This window comes from Cicer arietinum, chromosome 2 (assembly GCF_000331145.2).
Source record: "Cicer arietinum cultivar CDC Frontier isolate Library 1 chromosome 2, Cicar.CDCFrontier_v2.0, whole genome shotgun sequence".
Lineage (NCBI taxonomy): Eukaryota > Viridiplantae > Streptophyta > Magnoliopsida > Fabales > Fabaceae > Cicer > Cicer arietinum.
In genome coordinates, this window is record NC_021161.2 from 11894917 (window position 1) to 11922113 (window position 27197).

The 27197-nt window shown below is 30.7% G+C and overlaps 1 protein-coding gene across 7 annotated transcripts; it reads right to left on the reverse strand.

Moving 5' to 3' along the window:
• Positions 1 to 418: 418 nt before the first annotated feature.
• On the reverse strand, positions 419 to 11003 carry LOC101502709 (uncharacterized). 7 transcript variants are annotated; one of them, XM_004490106.4, is made up of 20 exons: positions 10860 to 11003; positions 8718 to 8858; positions 8500 to 8634; positions 8204 to 8347; positions 7988 to 8122; positions 7657 to 7794; positions 7449 to 7577; positions 4392 to 4532; positions 4175 to 4309; positions 3553 to 3693; positions 3343 to 3477; positions 3005 to 3142; positions 2759 to 2896; positions 2431 to 2663; positions 2110 to 2328; positions 1921 to 2010; positions 1519 to 1623; positions 1104 to 1403; positions 933 to 1019; positions 419 to 776 (listed from the first exon to the last, which is right to left on the reverse strand). In XM_004490106.4, the coding sequence occupies exons 2-19, from the start codon at positions 8851 to 8853 to the stop codon at positions 948 to 950; spliced, it is 2664 nt and encodes an 887-aa protein (XP_004490163.1). In that variant the 5' UTR covers positions 8854 to 8858; positions 10860 to 11003; the 3' UTR covers positions 419 to 776; positions 933 to 947. The 7 variants fall into 7 exon arrangements, with proteins under 7 accessions (XP_004490163.1, XP_004490164.1, XP_012568315.1 ...); XM_004490107.4 differs by having other exon boundaries at positions 7449 to 7574; positions 7988 to 8125; XM_012712861.3 differs by having other exon boundaries at positions 3343 to 3414; positions 7988 to 8125.
• Between the last annotated feature and the right edge of the window lie 16194 nt (positions 11004 to 27197).

Below are 27197 nucleotides of genomic sequence, written 5' to 3' on the forward strand. Positions count from 1 at the left end.
GTAGAAAGAAAACAGAGAACGAAGGAAGGAAACAAAGAAGAGAAAGAAAGAAGAACTTGGGTAATGGACGACGATGGCTGGAAGGTAGGCGGGAGTTGGATCTTGCAGGAAAAGAGGGAGTTTTCGCAAAAAACTGGGAGTGTTTGAAGGAGAGAGAAGGACAATGAAATTAGGGTTAAGAGCGAAAAACCTAAAATACCCTTTATAAAAAAAAACACATCCACGTGTTTGGACCATGAGAAACACGTGACCCGTGACCCGCGAACCCAGCCAGAATGGCCGCTTTCCTGTTTCGCGCCGCTCAGCACCATGCCTCCGTGGCCAGGCACTGCACTGCTCCGGCGCGATCCCACCGCGAATCGGCGCTATTGATTAGCTAGGCTAAAATACTGCTTCCATTTCCTATTAAATCCATATATATCTTTCAACTGAGTTACCTTTATATGAAATCCAGTTACAACCAATGAAAACCAGTTATCAAAAGATTCTTATACATGAGAAGTTACTTACTATCCATCTCCAACTTCCTATTCCTTACGAATACAACAGTATCAAGTGTAGACAATGTTTAATTAGTACGTAAGGCTCAGAATCAAGTAAACTATTACTTAGGAAATCTAGGATGCCAATAAATATACATCTGAACAAATGCTAGATCTGTTAATAACTCTGATCAAATTGAGTACTTCCTCCATATAGGACTGACATACAAATTCACAACATCATAGCATTCACATGTCATCACACCATCATGTCCCTATATCAAAACCTTGTTCCTAAAATAGCAATATTAAACAATAAAATTAGAAACATCAAACTTATATCTTCAATAAGAAAGAACATATAGCAATAACAACAAATGACCAAAGAAAAAATTTCCGAAGTTATAAAAAAAAGTAATTTCCATCTCACAACAAACTCTAGTTACTCACCAGTATCAATTTTATTCAATTGCTGTCACTTGCAGTTTGCTGATCGTTACTCATGGAATCATTTGGCGTACTTGGAGCATCAGGTACCTAAGTGAATGTTATTACTATCATTATTTGTAAAGCACTATATCATAGTTTAATTTCTCAGATTTTTTTTATAGGAATCCATACCTCTTGTGCTATAGCTTGCAAAACATCGTTAATTTGTTGATCTGCTGAGAATCGTGTTTGAAGAACAGAAACAAGATTTCCAAGCAAATTTTCTAATTTATGGAGCCTATTCTCTACATTAGAGCTTTGAGATGATGAAGCATTTGAATGACGTGGAACCTTGCCAAGACAACGCACAGTTCCTCTCCTTTCGGACCCTTTTACTTTTGAGTACACATCATTCTCCCAATTTGTAGATTCTTGAATCGTTTGAGGAGTTTGTGAACTTGTTGCCTCCGCCATATGCTTCTTTAATTCACCCTACACAAAATGCAATGCAAAACTTATTATGTTCAGTTCAACTGCAATGCATTACAATCAATAGTTTCAATCATAGGTAATTCAATATACAACTGAAAATTGAACTTCTTCTTACAATCACATGAGCTGCCTTCTCGGTCACAATACTCCCATCTTTACGAGTACGAGTGTCAATATAAATTTGAGCTCGTGAAGGTTGTACTCCGTTCGCCTTTGTTGTCTAACATTTGTAACAAAAATGTCAAATCCTATTCACACTAAGAGAAATATATAAAAAGAGAAATACTATGACACACTCTTTTTGACACACTTTTGATTGCACTCTTCATGATTGATTCAGTTTTAGAAAATGTTAATTTAGTAGTTCACTTCTAAACAAATGTATCCACCTTTCCGGCAAACAAAACATAAAAAATGTGTTCAAGAGTGTTTAAAAAAGAGTATTGCTAGTATTACAATTATAAAATACTCATACAAGTAAGCATAGTAAGAAACAGTAATGAAAGAACCAAACCACCTCGTGAATGAACCTTGGAAGATTCTTGGTTCCCATGCAGTGTAAATCCTCATATTTTGAGCGATTCCTTTTGTTGATGTTACTTATTTTCTTTAATCAGGAAATAAAAAAAGTCAAAGATAAAAACATGCATGTTGTACTACATAATTGCGATATATGAAGTAAAGGTCAATGACATTATACATGTACCTGTCCCTTCTTGGAACACCAATGATGTACTAAAGCACGATATTGAGAAGGATCAACTCTTTTATCAGGGATGCTAGCAGCCATTTCTTCCTCAGTCTTGTTTTCATCATATCCCTTTGCTTTCAAATCATGCTTGAATTGCCTCCACTTAGAACTCAAGTTATCTTTTAGTATTTGCTTTGTTTGCTCAGTCAATTTAGGAACAAATTGAAACTTACTCTATTTTTGAGATAATTAGAAAATAAACCAATATGTAAGACAAACAGTTAAAAAAATACAGAAACCAAAATCAAATAGATTGTTTTTAAAACTAAAAAAGACCTGTATCAATTCAAGCATATTAGTTATGTAGAACTCTGGCATGTCTTTCCAGTTAAGAATATTGATAGGAGCATATTGGTGCTTCCTTACCAAGCAGCCCATTGCATTTAAAAGTTTTTTTCCTTCAAACCCAATAGGATTACCTAAAGGATCTACTTCAACAAGTATGAATTCTCCATCCGGTAAATTCCACACATCCGACATTCGGGTATAACCTCTTACCCTCTTTTCACCTAAATCATGTATGGATTCACGCGTTAATGAACTATACATTAATGTATGTCGCACGTTAATATACTTAAATGTTTTTTTGTAAATTCAAAGTTACCTTTACGTAAACTTTTATTCAATCTACCAGAAGAAATAGGAGATTCAACATGACTTTCCATTGGTATTTGTTGTTCTGATTGTGATTGGCGATTTTGGTGATTAAGACTTGCTACCATTAGATTTCCTCTTGTATCTCCTATAAAGAATTCAAAATAAAAAAATACGAAACTTCTTTCATCAAAACAAGAAAAAATTGGAACTTCCAGAAAAAGAAGAAAGAAACTGAGCCAAAAAAAATTCATACCACCTCCAAATTGTGCACACTCATTTATTTTGTGATTGTTTTGGTTGACTTCAATAGAGCTATCAATTAATTGCTTTTCGGCTTGTGATTTGCTACTTTTTTGAACATCATTCAACCTTTTCTGCCTCTCCATGGTATCTATTAGATATAAACCAAAGTCAATTTATTTTAAATATCTAAAAGTGGTCTAAAAGATTAAATAAATTACTGTTGATAAACAATTGATTAGTGATTACAATTTACAATGATTGTGTAATTGTAATCTAACCTAAATGATACACATGTAAACATAAAGGCAAATACTTACATATTTATGTTAGAAAAACGCTACACTTTACCTTTAGGTAAACTTTTATTCATTCTAGCAAAAGAAATAGGAGATTCCATATGACTTCCCACTTGTACTTGTTCTGATTGTGATTGGTCATTTTGGTGATAAAGACTTGCTACCATTAGATTCCCTCTTGTAGATACTATCGAGAATTCAAAATAAAAAAACTATTAAACTTCAAGATAAAAGAAGAAACTGAGTGAAAAAAAATCCATACCTCCTCCAGATTGTGCACGCTTTTCATTTATGTTGTGGTTGTTTTGGTTGAGTTCATTAGAGCTATCAATTAATTTCTTACTAGCTTGTGCTTTCCCACTTTTTCGAACAGCATTCAACCTTTTGTGCCTCCCCATGGTATCTATTATAGTTAATCCATAGTCAAATTATTTTTTAATTGCTACAAGTGGTTTAAAAGATCAAAATATTAGGGTTGATAAATAATTGATTACAATGATCATGTAACCAAACCTAAAATCACACATGTAAACATATAGGAAAATACTTAAACATTTAGAGTCCAATTACTTTCTAAAAACAAGTTAAGTTTTCATTTTCTAAAATTTATGTTCATTTTAAATTGATAACAAGGAGAACAAGACTCATCTAGTGAAGAGAGAAGATGGAAGGCAAACTAAAAAGAATGCATTTCCAGAAAATGGAAATAATGTTATGACATTTTGAAAATTTCTGATAATGCTAGATTTATTTTGAAAAGTTGTTAAAGCAAATAGTGAGAATAATATTAGATTTATATCTCTTATGTTTATTAGTTGAAGTGAAAATGAAAAAGAAGAAACATGGGATGTAAACAGGCCCTTAGTTTTTAAAAAACATTATACCTTGAGGTAATCTTTTATCCATTCTACCAAAAGAAATAGGATATTCATCACAACTTCCCACTTGTATTTGCTGCTCCGGTTGTGATTCTTCATTTTGGTGATTCACACTTGCTGCCATTAAACTCTCTCTTGTAACTGCAATAAAGAATTCAAAATCAACAAGTATGAAACTTCAAGACAAAAGAAGAAAGAAACTGGGAAAATTAAAATTTCATACCTCCTCCAAATTGTCCACATTTTTCATTAGCAAATTGGAAGTTTTGGTTGACTTCATTAGACCTATCAATTAATTGATCTTTAGCTTGTAATGTGCAACTTTTTTGAACAACGTTCAACCTTTTGCTCCTCCGCATGGTATCTATTATAGATAATCCAAAGTTACATTTTATTTTAATGGCTACAAGTGGTTAGAAGATCAAAACATTATGGTTCATAAACAATTGATTATAATGATTATGTAACCAAACAAGGGTGTGTTTGTTTCGAAGTACCAAATCACATTCCTTGGAATGATATTCCTCAGAATACTATTATTCCTACTCGTGTGTTACAAGGTACGAATAACATTCCTAATGGTTTGTATGTTTAGAGGAAGATATGTTGATGTGGCAGTGTACTTGAGTGTTCGAGCAATTATAGGGAGTTAGTTAATGACGTTACGCAAATTTCTAGGAATTCAGTTAAGGGGAAGGGGAATATATTACAAGCTGCAACTGAGAGTGTGGTGAGGATTAGGCTTGTAATTGTCAGGAAAATAATTTCTCTAGTAGGAGTCTCTTTGACTCTGATCAGTTTCAGTTGTAGAGCCTTCGCGCTCAAGCTTTACCGTAAATAAAATACAGTTTCATTGATCTAAGTTTGTGGGTTCTATCATTGGTCTGACCTGCCACATTAATTGAGAGGAGCTAGCAAATTCTGCTAATGCCAGTGAAAATGTCTGATCGAATGGATGCGTTGGAAGTACAGTTGGTGGCAGAGTTTGCCAAAGGGGTGGAACGGCGTTCTCCTGAGCTTGTACACTCAGTTTCGAGTAAAAAATCTACGTCCATATACAAAAAGGCGGTGGAAGTAAGACAGAAACACAACAAAGATCTATTGAGGAAGATAGAAGAAATATGGGAGAGGCATTTCAATAGAATGGAGCAATTGCAGAAGAATTCAGCAAACCGAGACAGAGACGAAGAGGAAGAAAACAAAATCAGTGGTGGAAGCAACACATCAACATTCATTACTGATGGAAGAGCCATTGCCTCCAACAAAATCGTTGGATAAGAACTCCGCTTTGGACGTGACAAAAAACACCAATGACGGCGAAACTGAAATTAGATTTCAGAAGATGAAGTTATTTTCATCAGTAACGATATGACGTTACTCCAAAGATAACACGAACAACAAAGGAAAAGGTCGAAACAGAGCTTGACCTCAGGGGTGAAAAAACAGAGTGGTCACTGCGCACACCACCACCAAAGTCATCAGAGCCTTCAAACACTACTCCATTTACATTGGTTGCGTGCACACCTTTCATGAAGTGAGCAAACAGAGCTTGACCTCAGGGGTGAAAAAACAGAGTGGTCACTGCGCACACCACCACCAAAGTCATCAGAGCCTTCAAACACTACTCCATTTACATTGGTTGCGTGCACACCTTTCATGAAGTGAGCACCTCATGTGTGTCTTCCATCCCCACTGCGAGTTTCTCCACCATTGATGATGTGAGTTCCTCGTGTGCGTATATCGTCCCCACTGCGAGTTTCTCCACCATTAACGATGTGAACCCCTCTGATGCGTCGTTGTGCAGCAGCCAGGGAATTTAAAAAAACCCAAATTTCAATTGTTCCTAAATGACCACTAGACACCAGTCCAAGTGCAGCGATGTCTACGAAACCCGAACCACTTGTCTCGAGTCCACATCCACCTGTGATATTTTCTGGGTCAGTGATGTATGAAACACCAAGTTGTGGAGATGGGGATAAGGGTGATTAATTTGAGGACTATAGCTTGAAGATTAGGACTCTGGAACTTGAAATGATGAAATAAGCTCAGATATATATACCTTTTACTAGGGCTTAAGGTATTGGATAAAGGTGTTGAACTTCCACAGGTTTTGTCACTTCTTGATAGATCAATTATGAGACACAATGTTATTGAAGTCAAAATATATAGAACATATTGTGAGAACTTGTGCTAATACAGATGAATATTTGGAAACAACTTTAGTTGAGATGTATGCAGAATATGGTCATGTTTCTTTGTCATGTGGGAACTTTTATCAATTCAATGCAAAATCTAGGAGGCCTGCATTTTGGTATGCAATAATAGGATGGTATGGCAGGAATGATGTTTATGAATCTACATTTGAAAACTTTGATGACATGTTAGTTGAAAAGGTTCAACCAAACAATGCAACATTTGTTGTTGATTTATCTGCTTGTATTCACAGTGATTACATGGAGACGGGACTAGATGTTTCTAGAGTGATTAAAGGGTATGAACTATGAAGAGGTGGGACTTTTGAGCCACAACTTGGTGCAAGACTTGGTAGTAGAGCTTCTTGCATTAACTTTTGTTTCCTTGTGTGGGCCAAGTGAATACCACCTAGATTGCAATCTTGGAGAACTCTATAATTGGACAGAGAAGGTAATTGAGCTTGTGGGATTTGTACTTCAGTGGTGCTTTGCCATTGTCCTTGTTGCAACCTAATTGTGAGCTGTAGCAGTGGTTGTTTTGTGGAAACTGTCCATGCCCGACTTCTTTGGTGACTTGCAAGCCGTTCATGCTAAGGCTACACCAATAGCCGACGATGATAAATTGTACTCAAAAGTCAGTTTCCTTATCTCAGCCTCGAGAACAAGGTTGTTTATCTAGCGGTAGTGATAGGACACTGGTTTTGGGTCTAAGTCTAATATAGCCAATTTGAATAAAGAAGTTCGAGGAAGATATGCCGATGTCGCAGTGTGTTAGAGTATGCGAGAGATTATAGGGAGTTAGTAAATGACTTGAAGCTGAATTATAGAAATTCAGCTAAGGGGAAGGGGAATATATTGAGGCTGAGAGTGTGGTGAGGATTAGGCTTGTGAGGTTGCTAAGAGTTTGATAGGAGAATCATTTCTAAAGGAGTTTTGACTCTGGTTTATCATTTTCAGTTGTAGAGCCTTTGTGCTCAAGCTTTACCATAAATACTATATAGTTTCATTGATCTAAATTTGTGGGTTCTATCGCATGTAAAATACAGTTAAATATTCACATTTTTTTTATAAAAAAAAAGTACACTTACCTTTGGGTAAACTTTTACCAAAAGAAATAGGATATTCAACATGACGTCCCATTTGTATTTGTTGTTCCGATTGAGATTCATCATTTTGGCGACACAGACTTGCTAACATTAGATTCTCTCTTGTATCTACTACAAAGAATTCAAAATAAAAAAGTATGAAACTTGAAGACAAAAGAAGAAAGAAACTGAACATATAAAAATTTCATACCTCCAAATTGTGCACACTTTTCATATACATTGGGTTTGTTTTGGTTGATTTCATTAGAGCTATCAATTAATTGCTCCTTAGCTTGTGCTTTGCCACTTTTCCGTACAACATTCAACCTTTTGCTCCTCCCCATGGTATCTATTATAGATAATCCAAAGTCAAATTATTTTTTAATTGCTACAAGCCTACAAGTGGTTTAACAGATCAAAGAATAATGGTTGATAAACAGTTAAATACAATGATTATGTAACCAAACTTAATTAATACACATGTAAACATATAAAAAATTAATAGTTATAGATTTCTTTTATAAAAAAAATACTCCACTTACCTTTAGGTAAACTTTTACCCATTCTACCAAAAGAAAGAGGACATTCAACATGACTTCCCGCTTGTATTTGTTGTTTTGATTGTGATTCGTTGTTTTGGTGATTCAGACTTGCTAACATTAGATTCTCTCTCGTATCTACTACAAAGAATTCAAAATCAAAAAGTATGAAAATTCAAGACAAAAGAAGAAAGAATTGAGCCAGCAAAAATTTGATACCTCCTTCAAATTGTGCAAACTCTTCAATTTTACTGTGGTTGTTTTGGTTGACTTCATTAGAGCTATCAATTAACTGTTGTTCTTTAGCTTGTGATTTGTCACTTTTTCGAACAACATTTGACCTTTTGCGCCTAGAAATGGTGTCTATTATGCATAATCCAAAGTCGAAACAAATTATTTGTTAATTGCTACAAGAGGATAAAAGACCAAAAAATTTGTAATGTAATCTAATCTAAAAGATACACATGTATATGTATTGGAAGATACTAACATATTTAAAATAACAGTAAAATTACCTTCAGGTAAAATATTACGCATTCTACCAAAAGATATACGAGATTCAACATGACTTCCCACTTCTATTTGTTGTTCTGATTGTGATAGGTCATTTTGGTAATTAAGGCTTGCTACCATTAGATTCTCTCTTGTATCTAATATAAAGAATTCAAAATAAGAAAACAATGAAGCATCAAAATAGAAGATGTAAGAAAAAGAGCCAACAGAATTTTCATACCTACTCCAAATTGTGCACACTCTTCATTTATGTTGTGGTTGTTCTGATTGACACCATTAGAGCTATCAATTAATTGCTTTTTAGCTTGTGATTTGCCACTTTTTCGAACAGCATTCAACCTTTTGCGCTTTGTCATGGTATCTATAACATATAATCGAAAGTCAAATTACTTTTAATTGCTACAAGCGGTTTAAAAAGATAAAAAAATTGATTACAATGTTAGGTGTAAACTTAACCTAAATGATACACGTGTATAAGAAAGAAAGAAAAAAACTGCACACCTTTTTCTTAATCATACATGTATTGTCATTTGCTATTTTGCATTAGTTAGTAAAAGCATCATGAATTAATTTATCTACGTTGTGATCAAACCTTCCTTCTACTTGATATGTACTTGTAGAATTTGGATAGGCCCATTAAGAGGAAATGAGGGGCAGGTGTGAATTTTAGAGTGGTTTTGGGGTTGTTTTAGCTGTGCAGAGAAGCTGGTTCTCTCTCATCAAGGTTGTTATTTTTCAGTTTAATTGTCTGTCTTCATCTTGCAAGGAGCTAGTCTGCAGCAATTTTCATAGTTCTCTCCTCAATTTACCGAGATTGTAAGAATGTTACAGAGACATATATCTCTGAGACAGCCACAATTCAATATAAATATTACTCAATTTCACCCTTCCAATTGCTGGTACATGTCAAAATTGAATAGCTAACATTTTCACCATGTAAGGTCCAATTTGTATATCTTTTTAAAAAACTATAGTTGATTATGTGCCCATAAAGATCCACCCGAGACTGAGAGTGCATTTGTACTTTACATATTTGGTGTGTATAAGAATTTTCAAAATGCAAATTCATCAAAAGATGGAAAAGGCTCAAATCGTGAAATCTATTGAGTCTTATCAGCATCTAATTCTTATCAGGTTTAACTCACTTAAGTTTAGGTCCCTATAAAAGAGACTGTATTCAGTTAATCAATCAAGATTTCACAATTCAGTTTTACAGAACATTTTCTAACTTTTTCTTGCATTTTATCTCTGCCTACATTTCTAATAAACAGAGAACATAGAGCGAAAACTATGGCACAGATTACTAAATGGGTGTGAAGAATGGGGATTTTTCCAGGTAGTTACAAGATCTATGTTTACAATTAATGACTCCTAAAATGTTTCTTACACATTTCAGACACCTCATATTCTTCTTCATTACTAACTAAATCGGTAGGGTCGTGAGTATCTTATTTATACACATCTTTCTAATATAACTCATTTCTGTCACAACAAAGGTTTAAGCTCCAAAAATTCTAAGGTATTTAAGTGGCCTTGAAACTTCATTGTTACATAATGCAGCAGTAAGTTTCACATGTTAAATTGTTAAATTATTATATTCAAATTCTTGCCAAAATTGTAAACAAACTAAATACAAACATGAATTTATAAAATTTACTTTTATTATGTTAAAAATCATTGTGAGAGGCAACCCAAAACTGTATCCTATAATGAGAGTAGAATATTTTTACTCTTTTCCTCCTTTTACCCTCATCAGAGTAAGAATACAAGTTCTTGATGGCTATCGCCACAAACAAAGAATTCCTATAATGGCCTCTAGTATGTACCCTTCTTTAAAGCAGTAAACAGCAGGTAAATAACATTTTTATTTTAATTGAGCAAATATTAAATTGGATAAATCAAACTCAAACTGTAGTTGTTGTCTGAAGAGGTATCTCTAGGATCTGCAAAGTTGATATATTTTGAAATTAGCACTGAGAACGCATTTTGAGCTCGGTAACTCCTAGAATCTATGGAGAGCGTGTCGGTGTCAAGTTTCATCTTCTCCCTAATGTAAAAAATTCAAACAAGTTTGCAACAAACAAGTTTACGGTTCTAACCTAAAATACACTAGCATTTCCAAAAGCAAATAACAAATCGCGGAATCGAATAAACCTGTAATTGCCAGTCATTTCAATTTATGTTATCAATCACGCAATCGCGGTGCGCATTAGAGCTATGCTCTTCTACGACGCGATTTTGTGGTGCGTTGTACTTTGAAGGGAAGCAAATCGCGGTGGAATCGCATCCTCGCGTGCTACAGGAGAGGGGAAGAAAAATATGAAGAATAATTTAAAAAGAAAAGATGGAGAGAGTTTCTCACTGTTTCTGGCGGAGTTACTTTCTACAACGACCAAGTCTACCTGCGTTTTCCGGCCACTTCCGTTCGACTACGATTTGTTTCTCATACAACTTACAAGTTAAAAGTGACCCCGACCTTTTTTCTTCTTCTTCTTTTATTTATTTTTTTTAATATAAATTTTAGTTCGTTATCTTTTATTCATTTTCGTTTTTGTTTTGTATTAGTTTTTTTTTTATTGAAATTACTTCTAATTAATAATTGTCAATTTTTCTATTATAATATTCTTTTCAAAAAAATATTTGGATTCAATAATAAATTTGTATTTGATAAATATCTTCTTACATATTTTTAAATAGATATAAATGATAATTATATTATTTATAAAAAATAAAGAACAAAAATAAATAAATAACAAAATGAATATTGATAAAAGAAAAAAATTAAAAATGTATTAAAAAAAATTAATTTGATAGAGCACTTCAAGGAAATTTTTATTATACAAAATACAGTATTTTATTTAATTATTTTAAGTCATTTAATTATATAAGATTAGTTATTTTTATGTTTGGTTTTATATACATGAATTCTTTAAATTATGTCATTTTTTTATTTTAAAAAAAAAATATTAAATTTCATCGTAATTAACTGTGAGGTCTCGAATTTTAATCGGTTAAGAGATCTTTACCAATTCAACTAGGGTTCTTTAAACGCATTCCACTGAAAAAAATTATGTGTGCTATCATATCTCATATAAGTAACTTGTTGAAGAATTATTATTTAGGAAATTAGGGGAAATCTATGAGAGAGAAAAGACGAATTTGGCAACTCTATCGTTTGAGTTCTCTACGTTGGTGAGTTCGTCGAACTTTGCGACAAATACAGTTTATATGTTTTGTTACAAATTTATTTCAATGAAATGTTATATTTTGATTTACTAGTGAGGGATATAGAGATAATGGAATTCCCCCTATAAACCCAAAATCTCAAATGAATAAAATTTAAATTTCAAAAATACATCTTATAATTTTGAGATACATAAAGTTGTTTTGTTATAAAATCTGGAGAGACCGAGAGACTTGGAAGAATTTTTCATATAAATAAAAAATCCCAAAACGAATTTTATAAAAGAAACATGATGCTAATCCCACATCAGCTAAGCTCAACAAAATTCAATAGTTTTTATACCTAATTTTGAACACTAATGTCCTTCTTGAATAGGATGTGTTTAACATGATTGTACTATTGTGTGAATTTTTAACTATCCAACATTTTTTAGTAGTACTTTAACTCGTGATACATCAAATTCAACTATTTTGTGAGTAACATCCATTTTATTTCCAATTACACCAAAAAAAAAAATTTGTATGTAAATTGAATTCGCATATGTTTTTAATTAAGTTCACATGTGGTCATTGAATTCACATATACTTTTAATTAAGTTCACATGTGGCATGTGGGTTGGGTTTACATGAGCTATTTGGGTGTAACTATCAAAATTTAAATTCTAGTGAGTGACCCTCAAAGATAAAATGCAAATAAAATAACTTATTTGATTGATTGTGTGTTTGAAATGAATTGTACAAGTAATATTTATAGGGGAAAAATGTCGGAACATGTTATTTTATTGATCATGATTGTGGTCTACAAATGCTCAATTCTGACTACCGTTATTTGAGTAAACTCGTAGATAGTGTGTGAAAATATGATTGTTATCATGTGTACGTGATACCCCACATTTGACATTACTTCCAATCAATTTTATGACATTTTCCGACACTAAATCCACACATTCGTCTCTTTTATTTTATTTTATTGTGTCCTATATTATAGTCTTATTTGTTATCTTGAGCTATAAACATAGAAATTAGCTTTATTTACCAAGTTGTCTATTCCATGTAGCTTTGACCAGTATTAATGTTCCATACGACACTGGTGAAACTCTTGTGAAAGAGAAAGAATCACCTAATCCCATTTATTGGTATCCCATTTATCAATTGATTCTATTTCGATTGATTTACTCTAGTAGTTAAATGTTGGTTCACTCTTAACTCGTTTATTGGTTGTTATTAACTAACAATTTAGATTAGTTAAATATTGATTCACTCTTAACTGAATAATTGGTTGTTATTAACTAATAATTTAGATTATTTTTAAGTGAAAACAATAAAATAAAAATTTCAGTTTTCCAATAGTAGACATAAACTGGGCATATAGTAGTGCAAACACATCCATAATAAAAATGAATTTAATTTATATACATTGTCAGTATAAATTTTTTTTACACTATCAACCAATGACAATTGTTGGATTATTAATAATATTTAACTTTTGTCATAATTATTTATAAAATCACCTGCATGATTAATCATTATTTTTCAACTATATAAAATATTTTATATTGTCGGTACATAAAAATTAACTCATTAAAATTTCAATTTTCTCGTGAAACACCAATTACACAAAGTTTGACACAATGGCTAAAAGGACAATTTTCTTATTTATTTAGGTTTACCTCGATAGGAAGGAAAATTACACCAAGAAACTAGTAATAGAGTACGGATGTGTCCCTCGAGAAACGACTATCGATTGACTATATTACATCATAAACAAAAAACTATTTCTAAAAAAACATAAACAAATTTAATTTAACAAAATTAAATATTTTCTACAACTATTTATTTTTTACTAAATCTTTTTTACAACTTAAAAACAGATGAAGTTTTTTTACTGAAAAAAACACTAAGTTGAATATTAATAATTTTGAATATATATATTCCATTTTAGAATGAATTATAAATAAAAATAAATGAAATTACGCATTTAAAAAAACATAGTTGATCACATCTAATGTATACAATCCTAATAAAATAATAAGTCTATTGTCTAAATTACTTTTCATCCTTTGATCTAGTCAAATGAAACTACTTTCAAGTTCTGCTACTCGTAATGGGATTCACAGAAGTTTGGGTATCATAATGATGCAATGTGTCTCTTCTCCAAGCTATCATGTGGTGGTCAATCATGATAGAGTTGATCGCATTATTCCTCAATGTAGATTGTGCATTTCGTCAATTGGGATCCTCTTTCTCCATATCTCTACATTATTTGCTCTAAGGGCCTTTCTGCCATGATTAGGAAGGCTAAAAACTTTGGAAAATTACATGGTGCACGTATTTGTAGAGGTAGCCTTTCTATGTCACACCTTTTTTATGATGATGGTTTCATTTTGTGTAAAGCAACTACAGATGAGTCCACGAAACTCAAGAATATTTTTGATACCTTCGAAGTTGCTAGTTGTCAAGCTATTGATTACCAAAAATTAGCCATCTCATTCAACAATAATACAAATTCTCTTTTCCGAAGCACTATCCCAACAAAAATAGTGTCCAAATTATTTACACAGATTGTGTACATAAATTAAATTCTTGTACTTTTATAAAATTCTTGTACTTTTATAGAAAAGGATATATATTTTCTTGGTATAAATAGTTAGAAAGTCTACATCTTGGTCATGCTCCACCACCAACTTGTTTTCACCTTCTCCCTTGAATCTTTTCTCTCACTAACATTTTACTTCAACTAGGAAAAATACATACACAATTGGTTGTGATTGTGAGAGAATTAATTCATAAGCATATGATTGTGAGAGAATTAATTCATAAGCATAACCAAAAATTAATCCTTCTTTTGTTGTCCAATGGATACGGATGATTGTGATCACACCACCGTTACTAATCACACCACCGTTTTTAAAACTCCCACCCCCACCAATAACACTATTTTCCCTCGAAATCCCACACCTTACTTTGAAAATTTTACTTTTACTCAAGGAAATAGCTCAACCCCTTGTGTTCCTCTTAAACCAAATGATTTCATAGAGCTAGAAAAATTGAAAATTATCCCCACCCCCACTACTATCCCCACCCCCATCACCATCTCTAGTAATAATAGTGTTTATGACACAAATCAAAATTCGACCTTTTATAATTTTCCAACACTCATGGAACAACAACAGATGCAATTAAATCTCAATCAATATGAGTTGGATCTAACGGAACAGACTAAACTTTCATATTATGATGAGCCGAGATTTGAATTTCCATCAGTAGAATCACCTATATTTAATTTCGAACATGCTTCGAATAGAGTTAATTGCATTACAATCACCACCGATCATTTTGATCTTGCATACAATCACCCATCACTTCAACTCCAACCACAACAAGAGCTCAATCAACTACCAATTCAAGAACCCCAAACCAATTCTATGGTTTTAGCAAATGCAAATCCACAACCAAATAAACAAAGATCGAGAAAGAGGTAAAGGATTCACTCATTAATAAATATTAATTATTTAAAGTTTAATACATAGAAATTTTCAAATTATATTTTTATTACATTGATTAAAAGTGAAATTTTAAAATTTTATAACAATTAAAAATTTATTTAACCCTATTATTTATGTTGAAATATTTTTACATAACTCTCATTTTTGACAGAAAAAATCAACCATTGAAAATGATTTGCGAGATGAATGCACAGAAGCTCTTAGAAGATCCATGGGCATGGAGAAAATATGGACAAAAACCCATTAAAGGATCTCCATATCCAAGGTCAAAACTCTCTAACTTTCATAGATTTTTCTTTCTTTTAATATTAAAAACCTATTTTTGTTACTAAATCTACACACACACCACATCTAGGGTTTTAAATAGCGATCGTTGGATTCGCTATGCTTGTTATTAATAGAGAATCATTTGCAGTTATCTTATTGACTTATATAATTTTCAAAAATAATTAAATTCTTTTTAAGTATCTATTTTTACATATTTACGATTTTAAGTATTCTAGATTAAAGGTGTGTAAAGAAATTTTAAATTTTTGTTGAATTTTACAATTAATTCTTCAATTTTATAATGAAATTTGTGATTTAGTTGCTTAAAATTTTGTAATAATTTACAACATAAAAATCTATGATATGATTTTTTTAACAATTAAAGTTAATAATTATATATTATATATTAATATTTTTTTATAAAAATTTAAACGTAAAATTTTTAATTATTTTTAATCTTTAGTTTAAACTAGTTGAACTACTCGTTTATCTCTAATATATAGTATAATTTGTAAATATTTGTGACAAAATTAATGTAAAATATTTGCAATGATCTAACAATTGTTATTGATAGATAGTATCAAAAAATTTACACCGTCTTTATTGTAATATATATATATGATAAAATAAATAAAAAATAAAAAAAAATCATGTAATTTTAATAATGATAATTATTTCGAAATTATTATTTTTTTTTTAAATTTAATTCAAATGTACTGTCAGTGTAAATTAACTTATATTATCAAACATATTACAATTATTTATAAAAATGACTTTTAAAATAATTTTAATAAAAATTTAATATTTTAATAATTTAATGGTTATAATTAACTAATAGTGTCCAAATTATTTACACAGATGGTGTACATAAATTAAATTCTTGTACTTTTATAAAATTCTTGTACTTTTATAGAAAAGGATATATATTTTCTTGGTATAAATAGTTAGAAAGTCTACATCTTGGTCATGCTCCACCACCAACTTGTTTTCACCTTCTCCCTTGAATATTTTCTCTCACTACCATTTTACTTCAACTAGGAAAAATACATACACAATTGGTTGTGATTGTGAGAGAATTAATTCATAAGCATAACCAAAAATTAATACTTCTTTTGTTCTCCAATGGATACGGATGATTGTTATCTATTAGCCATTGTGCGTAGCTGCAAAGCTACCACCATTACTAATCCCACCACCGTTTTTGAAACTCCCACCCCCACCAATAACACTATTTTCCCACGAAATCCCACACCTCTTTACTTTTACTCAAGGAAATAGCTCAACCCCTTGTGTTCCTCTTAAACCAAATGATTTCATAGAGCTAGAAAAATTGAAAATTATCCCCACCCCCACTACTATAGTTGAACTACTCGTTTATCTCTAATATATAGTATAATTTGTAAATATTTGTGACAAAATTAATGTAAAATATTTGCAATGATCTAACAATTGTTATTGATAGATAGTATCAAAAAATTTACACCGTCTTTATTGTAATATATATATGATAAAATAAATAAAAAATAAAAAAAAATCATGTAATTTTAATAATGATAATTATTTCGAAATTATTATTTTTTTTTTAAATTTAATTCAAATGTACTGTCAGTGTAAATTAACTTATATTATCAAACATATTACAATTATTTATAAAAATGACTTTTAAAATAATTTTAATAAAAATTTAATATTTTAATAATTTAATGGTTATAATTAACTAATAGTGTCCAAATTATTTACACAGATGGTGTACATAAATTAAATTCTTGTACTTTTATAAAATTCTTGTACTTTTATAGAAAAGGATATATATTTTCTTTGGTATAAATAGTTAGAAAGTCTACATCTTGGTCATGCTCCACCACCAACTTGTTTTCACCTTCTCCCTTGAATCTTTTCTCTCACTACCATTTTACTTCAACTAGGAAAAATACATACAATTGGTTGTGATTGTGAGAGAATTAATTCATAAGCATAACCAAAAATTAATCCTTCTTTTGTTCTCCAATGGATACGGATGATTGTGATCTATTAGCCATTGTGCGTAGCTGCAAACTACCACAATTACTAATCACACCACCGTTTTTGAAACTCCCACCCCCACCAATACCACTATTTTCCCTCAAAATCCCACACCTTTTTACTTTTACTCAAGGAAATAGCTCAACCCCTTGTGTTCCTCTTAAACCAAATGATTTCATAGAGCTAGAAAAATTGAAAATTATCCCCACCCCCACTACTATCCCCACCCCCATCACCATCACTAGTAATAATAGTGTTTATGACACAAATCAAAATTCGACCTTTTATAATTTTCCAACACTCATGGAACAACAACAGATGCAATTAAATCTCAATCAATATGAGTTGGATCTAACGGAACAGACTAAACTTTCATATTATGATGAGCCGAGATTTGAATTTCCATCAGTAGAATCACCTATATTTAATTTCGAACATGCTTCGAATAGAGTTAATTGCATTACAATCACCACCGATCATTTTGATCTTGCATACAATCACCCATCACTTCAACTCCAACCACAACAAGAGCTCAATCAACTACCAATTCAAGAACCCCAAACCAATTCTATGGTTTTAGCAAATGCAAATCCACAACCAAATAAACAAAGATCGAGAAAGAGGTAAAGGATTCACTCATTAATAAATATTAATTATTTAAAGTTTAATACATAGAAATTTTCAAATTATATTTTTATTACATTGATTAAAAGTGAAATTTTAAAATTTTATAAGAATTAAAAATTTATTTAACCCTATTATTTATGTTGAAATATTTTTACATAACTCTCATTTTTGACAGAAAAAATCAACCATTGAAAATGATTTGCGAGATGAATGCACAGAAGCTCTTAGAAGATCCATGGGCATGGAGAAAATATGGACAAAAACCCATTAAAGGATCTCCATATCCAAGGTCAAAACTCTCTAACTTTCATAGATTTTTCTTTCTTTTAATATTAAAAACCTATTTTTGTTACTAAATCTACACACACACCACATCTAGGGTTTTAAATAGCGATCGTTGGATTCGCTATGCTTGTTATTAATAGAGAATCATTTGCAGTTATCTTATTGACTTATATAATTTTCAAAAATAATTAAATTCTTTTTAAGTATCTATTTTTACATATTTACGATTTTAAGTATTCTAGATTAAAGGTGTGTAAAGAAATTTTAAATTTTTGTTGAATTTTACAATTAATTCTTCAATTTTATAATGAAATTTGTGATTTAGTTGCTTAAAATTTTGTAATAATTTACAACATAAAAATCTATGATATGATTTTTTTAACAATTAAAGTTAATAATTATATATTATATATTAATACTTTTTTATAAAAATTTAAACGTAAAATTTTTAATTATTTTTAATCTTTAGTTTAAACTAGTTGAACTACTCGTTTATCTCTAATATATAGTATAATTTGTAAATATTTGTGACAAAATTAATGTAAAATATTTGCAATGATCTAACAATTGTTATTGATAGATAGTATCAAAAAATTTACACCGTCTTTATTGTAATATATATATGATAAAATAAATAAAAAATAAAAAAAAAATCATGTAATTTTAATAATGATAATTATTTCGAAATTATTATTATTTTTTTTTTAAATTTAATTCAAATGTACTGTCAGTGTAAACTTTTCCAAGAGTTGTGTCATAGGTGTTAACGTGGATTCCACTCTATAATTCTCGATATTTCTCGATCCCTTTTAGGTTGGTCGTCTTCGGGCTCATGTTCTTGTTGAAAGCAATCAATTTGCTTGCTTTAAATCCTGACTAACTTCGATTAGTTCTTCGAGTGGGTTATCAAGGCGACGGGAAATAGGTTAACCACATCCTTTTGGAAAGATCCTTGGGTAGGGTCAGGGTCCCTAAGAGAGCAATTCCATAGGCTCTTTCTAGTCTTGGAATATAGATGTTTAATTGTGGGTAATATGGGCCATTGGGTGGGGAATCTATGGGTGTGGGATTTTATGTGGAAGAGAGTGTTCTTTGTTTGGCAACAGTAACTAGTTACATATTTAATGTTGATTCTAAGTACAATCACATTATCTCTGGTGGACTACTATTGGGTTTGGGAGTCAGACCCAAAATGATTTTTTTAGTTAGATTAACTTATGCTTCTCTTTATGTAGCCATGCAAGTAGGTAGTGGTCTCCATCTCGAGGTGGTCCAAAACTTAGCAAAGGCGTGGAAGAATTGAGCTCTTGTTAAAGTCATAGCCTTCTCTTGGTAGTTGCTTCAGGATAGGGTCCCCACTCGTCAAAACCTTTCCAAATAAAAGGTTATTGTGGATTATAGAGCTACTATATGCATTTTTATGGTAGATCAATTGGTTCGGCTCATTTACTTGTTACTTGTGAGGAAGCCCTTTAGGTTTTGTATATGAATTTTTGTTGGTTAGGGTGGGATTTAGTTTTGCCCCAAGATGTGGGCTATCTGTTTGCAGTTTTTGGAGTCTTGGGGAGGGGTTAAAGCTAGTTTGGATAACACTTTGATTGAGCATTTATTTGTGTGGTCCATTTGTAAATCTCGAAATGAAGCTATTTTTTAAAGAATGATTGTGACTGTTGAGGAACTTCTAGAAAGGATAAAAATATCCTCATGGAAATGGTTTTTAGGTAAGACCTTCAACTTTTCTTTTACCATATATGAGTGGCAGGTGGAACATGTCATGTGCATTGGTCGATAGAGGTTTGTGTAGTAGATGTGCATAGATTGGTATATACTTTGATTGATTCATTGCTTGTTCGATGTTGCTTGTCGTGATATAGTCTTCTTTAGGTTCTTCGTTGTTTTATGGCTTAGGGTCTTCTTGGTCTATCCTTGATGGTTTTCAGATCTCGTGTTTTTTCTTATTTTTATTGTTCTTTTGGGGGTGCTTTGTTTATTTTGTGTTATGTTTCATTTCTTTCATGTTTGATTCTTTGGGTACAACTTGTACTCATTGTATTCATTTTATTTTTGGTTTCTAATATACTTTGTCATTCAAAAAAGAAAGATCATTAGTAATGTTTGAATTTTTTTATAATTACTTATAAATAACCCACATTATTGATTATGATTTGTGATTGTGTAAAAAAATTTACACTTTTAGTGCATACTATTTAAACTCTTCTCAAATTATATATATTTGAAAGCCTAATTGGTATGCACTGAGTAAAACATTTTACACTAATAGTGCATATAAATTATTTGGTCACTTCTTCTCGCACCCCAATGTTCTCTAAAGTCTCCAATATGTATTTCAATTAGTCAATCTGAATGTGTATTTAGAAGACTTTGAGAACATTAAGGTGGAAAAAGAAGTCACTTAATTTTTTCCAATCATTTTTAGTCATTATAACCCCTAACAAATTATTTTTCATTAAAACAAAATGAATTTCAAGTTTCAACTTCTTTCGAATTATGGATCGAAAAATAAAGAGTTATTGTAATAACGATTTGAAAAAGAATATCACATAATTATTTTCTCTTTTTAAATTTTTCTTTCCTTTTTAAAAATAAACAAATTTAAATCAAAAAAGTGTAGAGCTTATAGATTTGAAGCTACTAGACCTACACTCGTGCAATGCACAAATTAGTTTTAAAAAAGGAACGATGAATAATTTTCAACAATATTAAAGATTGTGTCTCAATTCAACTAACTAAAGTAACCTTAGTTGTTGTAATCTAAAATGTAAAATAAAATATTAACAAATAATAATACTTGTTTGTAAGCAAAAATATAAAATAAAACACAGAAATTTGCTTTGCACTTTGAAACACTTTTTGTAAACGACATTAGAAGTAGTGTTTATTTCTTGTCCTTCATCATTAACTATCCAAATCATTACTTGAAGTCACTATACAACAACATAGAGTTGTACATGTGAGAATAGATAGTGGTAAATAAAATCATAGCTTAATTGTAGTTTTAGTTTCCTATTTTTACTGATTAACGAAATTGGTCCTCATATTTTAAAAGTCGACAATATTGGTTCCTCCCTCTAATTTTTTAACTAAAACATGATGACGTGCGATGCTTTAAATAACATGACATATAATACGATGATGTAGAATAATTAACACTTATGAAATTGGAATATAACAGAGTAAATACTTATATTTCAACTTCTGAAATTTTTCATATTTTTAATTTAATTAATGACATATGAGTAATTAATGCATCTACATGGTTCAATGTCATAGAATTGTATGTTACATCATTAAAAATATGTCAAATCATCATTTTTTTAGTTCAAAAATCTTAAGGACGAACCAAAATTGTCGACTTTTAAAATAAGGGGACCAATTCTACGAATTGGTAATAATAAATAGATCAAAACTACAATTAAGCCTAAAATCATACATGCCTCAGATTTTCATTGACTTTTATTAATAGTCATTGCAAATGAAAGAACCAAAGAAAACTGTTTGCGCTAGAATTTGAATGGAATTATTGGATCAAAGAGTGTTAATGATAATCTTGGTATATACACCTTTTTACCAATATTCCTTCCTAATAACATCTTTCTTTCAAGAACATATTTGATCATTTTTGTGGTGATTAGTCAGGTACCATTGCACAATCTTGAAGTTTGATCAATATTTCTTAGCAACATCACTAGCACACTAACTTATAACTTCATTGTATGATTTGGAAGGCCATAAGCAATAATGGTGTTTAAAAACTCTCTGTGTATGCACATCATTAGGACTATCCACATATATATTTATTGATACAGGGGTGTCAAAGCTTAGATATATTTTGTCCTCACTTGGAGTTAAAGACAACATGTAGTCACTAATAAGATCAACAATGTTATTTTTAGGTTCTAATATATCCCAATCTTGAAAAAATGATGGATCATTCATGTTATTCTAGAAAGATGAGATGATAGTATAAACAATAGTTGAAATAGAATCATCTGAACTTCGTATGAGAAAATCATCTAGAATCTCTAAAGTGATGTCCCCATCATTGTCCTCTCCAATTGTGCCATCACCAATCCCCAACACTCATTTTGAAAAGGTTTTTCTTTGAAGTACCTTAGTATCTTCAATACCCATAGGTAATCTTATATTTGTATGTGTGTCGTAACTTCACAAAAATTCCAAAGGTATGAGGAATGAATAGTAGCATGAACAACATCTTGATTGGTGGCTTTTGGAATAACAAGAAGAATTTGTCTAAAGTCTCCCCCAAAAACAACAATTTTCCCTCCAATGGAATGTCCAGACTTCCATTATTATAAGATTGAAGCACATCTCTCAAAGTCCTATCAACAACTTAGAAACAATATATATGGGCCATTGGTGCTTCATCCCATACAATAAGCTTTTTCTAGTTATCATTTGTGCTAATGATCTTTTTTTTATCAATAGAGCAAGTTGTAAATTCATCAACATTCAATGATATGGAAAACCTTGAATGTGTAGTTCTTCCTCCAGGCATAAGCAATGTTGCAACCCCGCTTGAAGCCACAATCATCAAAATATCTCCTTTAGATCTTAATGATGCAGACATAACTCTTCAAATGTAAGTTTTGTCAGTTCCACCATAACTATATACGAAAAAATCTCAGCTTTTTTTCATCAATCTAAGACCTTATCATATATGCGTATTTGATCAACACTCATTATGGACAATAACTTAAAATGTTATGAAGCCAAAGTTTGCCTATCATAAGTTAACTCATCGTATATTAGTCTATTTTGGCCTTCACAATTCGATGGTGTATATGGAGATTTTATACACAATGAATTACATAAAACCAATTATCTATTTTTAGATTAGGTTACATGATGTGGTGAAGCATTAAGAATGATAAATCAACTAAAGAAGTGTATGTCACTAAAGAAGTTTATTTCTATTATTTATAATAAATAACTTGGTATTTGGAGTTCACATGCATAGATTTAAGCTTGGTTGTATTTTGGGTTAATCATAAACACAATATAGTAAAAAATTACTAACAAAACTTCAAAACCCGTAACCAAATCATTGCATATGTAGGAATAAATTAAAAATATGAATTTTCATATTGCATCATTGAAATTGACGACTAAAATTATGTTACGTCCTAAAAATTACAAGCTAAAAGACATAATTGAATTCAATGTTTATGTGAACAAAAGGATTCAAATCAAAAAAAAAAAAGAAAAAAAAAAGGCCAATAGTAAAGACTTGTGATCCAAAAGCATCGAAACCAATTCTCTTCGAGTTCCGTTGATCCTAACACCCACTAATATTAAACTTTACATACAAATCATTTTTAGATTCGATCAAAATATTCAAACCTTAATTTACCTATATTTTATGGAGAGTTATGAATTGAACAATGATGTCACTATCATTTGTCATTTTGTTACGGTAAAAGTTTGTCAGTTGCGACCAACATAATCATTGTCACTAACCTCGCCTCAACTTTAAACAACAATTCGTTCTTTAAAAATGATTGAAATTTTGTAGGTGTTCTTTAATATTTATTTTTTTGAATATTAGATAATTATTTTTCTCGTTTATGTAACTTTTTTTAATATTTAATATTAAAGATTAAAAAATATTAAAGAATTATGAAAGTAATAGCCTAAGTAGATGAACCAATAATATTGTTAGTAGATTTTTTCAGGAAATGTGATGCACCACGATCAAACATAACAAATATACCAGAACTAGTTTGATCAATGACTTATAGGTGGATCTTATACCTATAATTTCAAATGTATGCTTTTTAGAAGTTAGTGATAGAAATATAAGTGCGAAAATTAGTTATATAGAGACACATATTGTAGACACATATTTTACTTTTGGGCCTAGGTATTGTTCCTTTTCAATATAAAAATATAACTATGTTCCTTTTCAACTTCTTTAACTTGACAAGGTGCATGATAAGAATGATTGGTCCAGATTTACCCTTACTTTGAATGTATGATTGAAATTGTTCATCATACAATTCCTATGAAGTGCAATGAACCTGATTGCTTCTAGTAGAAATACATGATAAATAAATTTAAAAAATAATTTATATTTGAATGATAAGACATTTTTAAAATTTGAAATCACATTGAACTTACACCAAGTCCTCAAGTACAATGTCAATGAGTTTAGTTTTTCTGTCATCCTTTTTTGTCTCCATATGTCGTCCTTTACCACAACATGACCTACCTCATTTGATGAACGAAATTTCATGTTATTTAAACTATTGTTAGGGGTAGATAACGGTATGAAAATTTTCCTAAATAAGAATTAAGAATAACCAATTATTTTGTCGTCTTTGTTAGCAACAAGAATTTGTATGAAAATAGCAAATTGAAAATTATTTTCCAAGATTCCATCAACAACATACTTTTCAATCTTAGTCATACCCATGAAATTGAGTTTAAATTTATGGGATATTTTTTGGTACTTTGGATCATTCCTATCAACTAAAAAAAATAGTAAACACATAAGTTGCGTCCTCCTTGATATATTTCTCAAACTGTGTCATAAAACCTTTTATGATATTGACATGGATCTTACAGCACTATCAAATAAAATAATGCAAAATAAAAATTAGTAAGGTAAATCACTATGTAATCTAAAAAATATATATTTGATTACATGGTTACATAATCACATATTATATACATTTGCATCAAGTAGTAGCATTTCCAAGCAATTAGTTTATGTACTATTTTTCCATTCAGTAGTTTACCAAAAACGAATTACACGAGCTTTCAATTTCTGTTATACTTTTGAAGGTCGAATGTCATTAATAAAGACATTAGTTATGATCATAGTGTTTGGAAATAAGAAGATTAATATGCAATGATTGATTAGATTGGATGATTTTTCATCACAAAGTCCTCTTAGACCTACATATTATGATGACAATTCATCTAATCTAATCATGCACTATTCCTTATTCATGTGCATATCATCATATGTACATGTCATCCAAAAATCATCCTATACCTACAGATTATATGACTTGCCATCACAAAGTCATCCTTTGTAGGTATAGGATGATTTTTGGTTGCCAACACTAATGCACAACCATAAAACAACCTTCGATCTGATCAAGTCATCCATGTATGCCTATGAATCTATCGACCAAATTATTATGTCATTAATGTGCACACCATTGATTCGATCAAAAGACAATCATTTGCACTTATCAATTGGCCAAAGTGGTATTGCATTTATGTTTCTTCATAAATTGTGCATGCAATACCTTCATCCAAGGAAAGTTATATGTTCCAACAAATGCAACATGTGATTTCCAAGAAAATTAATTGGGTGGAGTAGTATTGTATTAATGTTTGACATAAAATTTTGCATAACATACTTTGAGTCCAACAAATGCAATTGATGGATAAGATTCATGAGTTCCAAGACAATTAATGTTAAGTAAAGGTAAACATCTAACTACTATATACTTTAATCACTTTTTGATTTCCAATACAATTAATGTAATCCTTGAAATATTCAACATAACATGCATGTCATGATTTTGTGATTTCCAAGAAAATTAATGCAACTCATGGACTATTCAATTAATGAGATCAGTTTGAATGTTTTCTTGGAAATTTAAGCTTGAGTCATTATTGAAAATTCAATTTGAAATCAAAATTTAAAAAAGGTATAAGGGAATCTTTTTTGGAGATAATTTTGGACAAAAAAGGTGATTGTTTTTTTGTTGTTGATAGTTAGAAAGGATAGAGTATTACTTAGATTCTATATTTACACCATGTCAATTATATATTATGTACTGTTTAAGTATAGTAAATAACCTTAGACTATGAAAATTCAAATAATCTAAAGTAGCTTTTTTCATATCACTTATTTTTGTTTGATTTTTAATTATGAGGACTAAATCCTAATATATAATTCAAAAAGCTTATGCTTTCATGTAGTGTAGATATTAGTTGAAGCATATGACACATGTGCTATATATGTAACCAATGAAGTGCATAATTTGGCAATATGAGTTGATAATGAGAAAAACACTATTCAAATAAAGTGATTTGAAATTACAAACTCTTGGATCAAATACATTAAAGTAAAACATATCATTGCAACAAAAGTCTTGAACCATAAACAAATAAATAAAAAATCCTTAATTCTTGAGATACTTAATATAGAAACTCATAAGCAAAATATTATTTCATCAAATACAAAGGTGTTGATGATAAATGGTTGGATCCTGCAACCAAATAAGTGTGCCAAGGGCACCTAGGAATTACTTGGACGTAGAAAATAGTGTTGTTAGAAGCATACCAATCTTTATGTTTGACCCTTCTACCAATCTCTAGGCTATGTTCAACTATTTTCCTAACTAAAGTAAGCATATCATGATAGCTCAGTGCAAAGCAATCTTTATATCGTTTAATTAATCTCACTAATTGGTCCCTCTCAATCCTGGTTAGCAATCCATTAACCTTAGTCATCCTTAATTTTTCTAGAGTCCCCAAATTTAGATCTACGAATGAATATTGTGCTTCAAATGTTGGGAGCTTCATTTGAATCGATGATTTAACTACTCGACCTCTAAAATCCTCATTTGAACCCTGTTAAGATTCAAGTTCTTTACTTTCATCTATAATGTCTTCTCTTGAGAACATAACATCAAAAACTCTACCCTAAGCTCTTAGTGTTTCTAGTCGATCCATAAGGTCTTTTAGTTCATGAGGAAGACTAATCATTGATAACTTCATCAAGACGTTGTAGGTTGGGTTGAGTTTTT

Coding starts and splice junctions, on each gene's coding strand:
- LOC101502709 (XM_004490105.4), bottom strand. CDS start 8,853: ATGACAAAGCGCAAAAGGTTGAATGCTGTTCGAAAAAGTGGCAAATCA. Junction 3,694..4,174: donor GGATAAAAGATTACCTCAAG/GTATAATGTTTT, acceptor TAACTATAATAG/ATACCATGGGGAGGCACAAA. Junction 2,011..2,109: donor GGTGTTCCAAGAAGGGACAG/GTACATGTATAA, acceptor TCCTGATTAAAG/AAAATAAGTAACATCAACAA.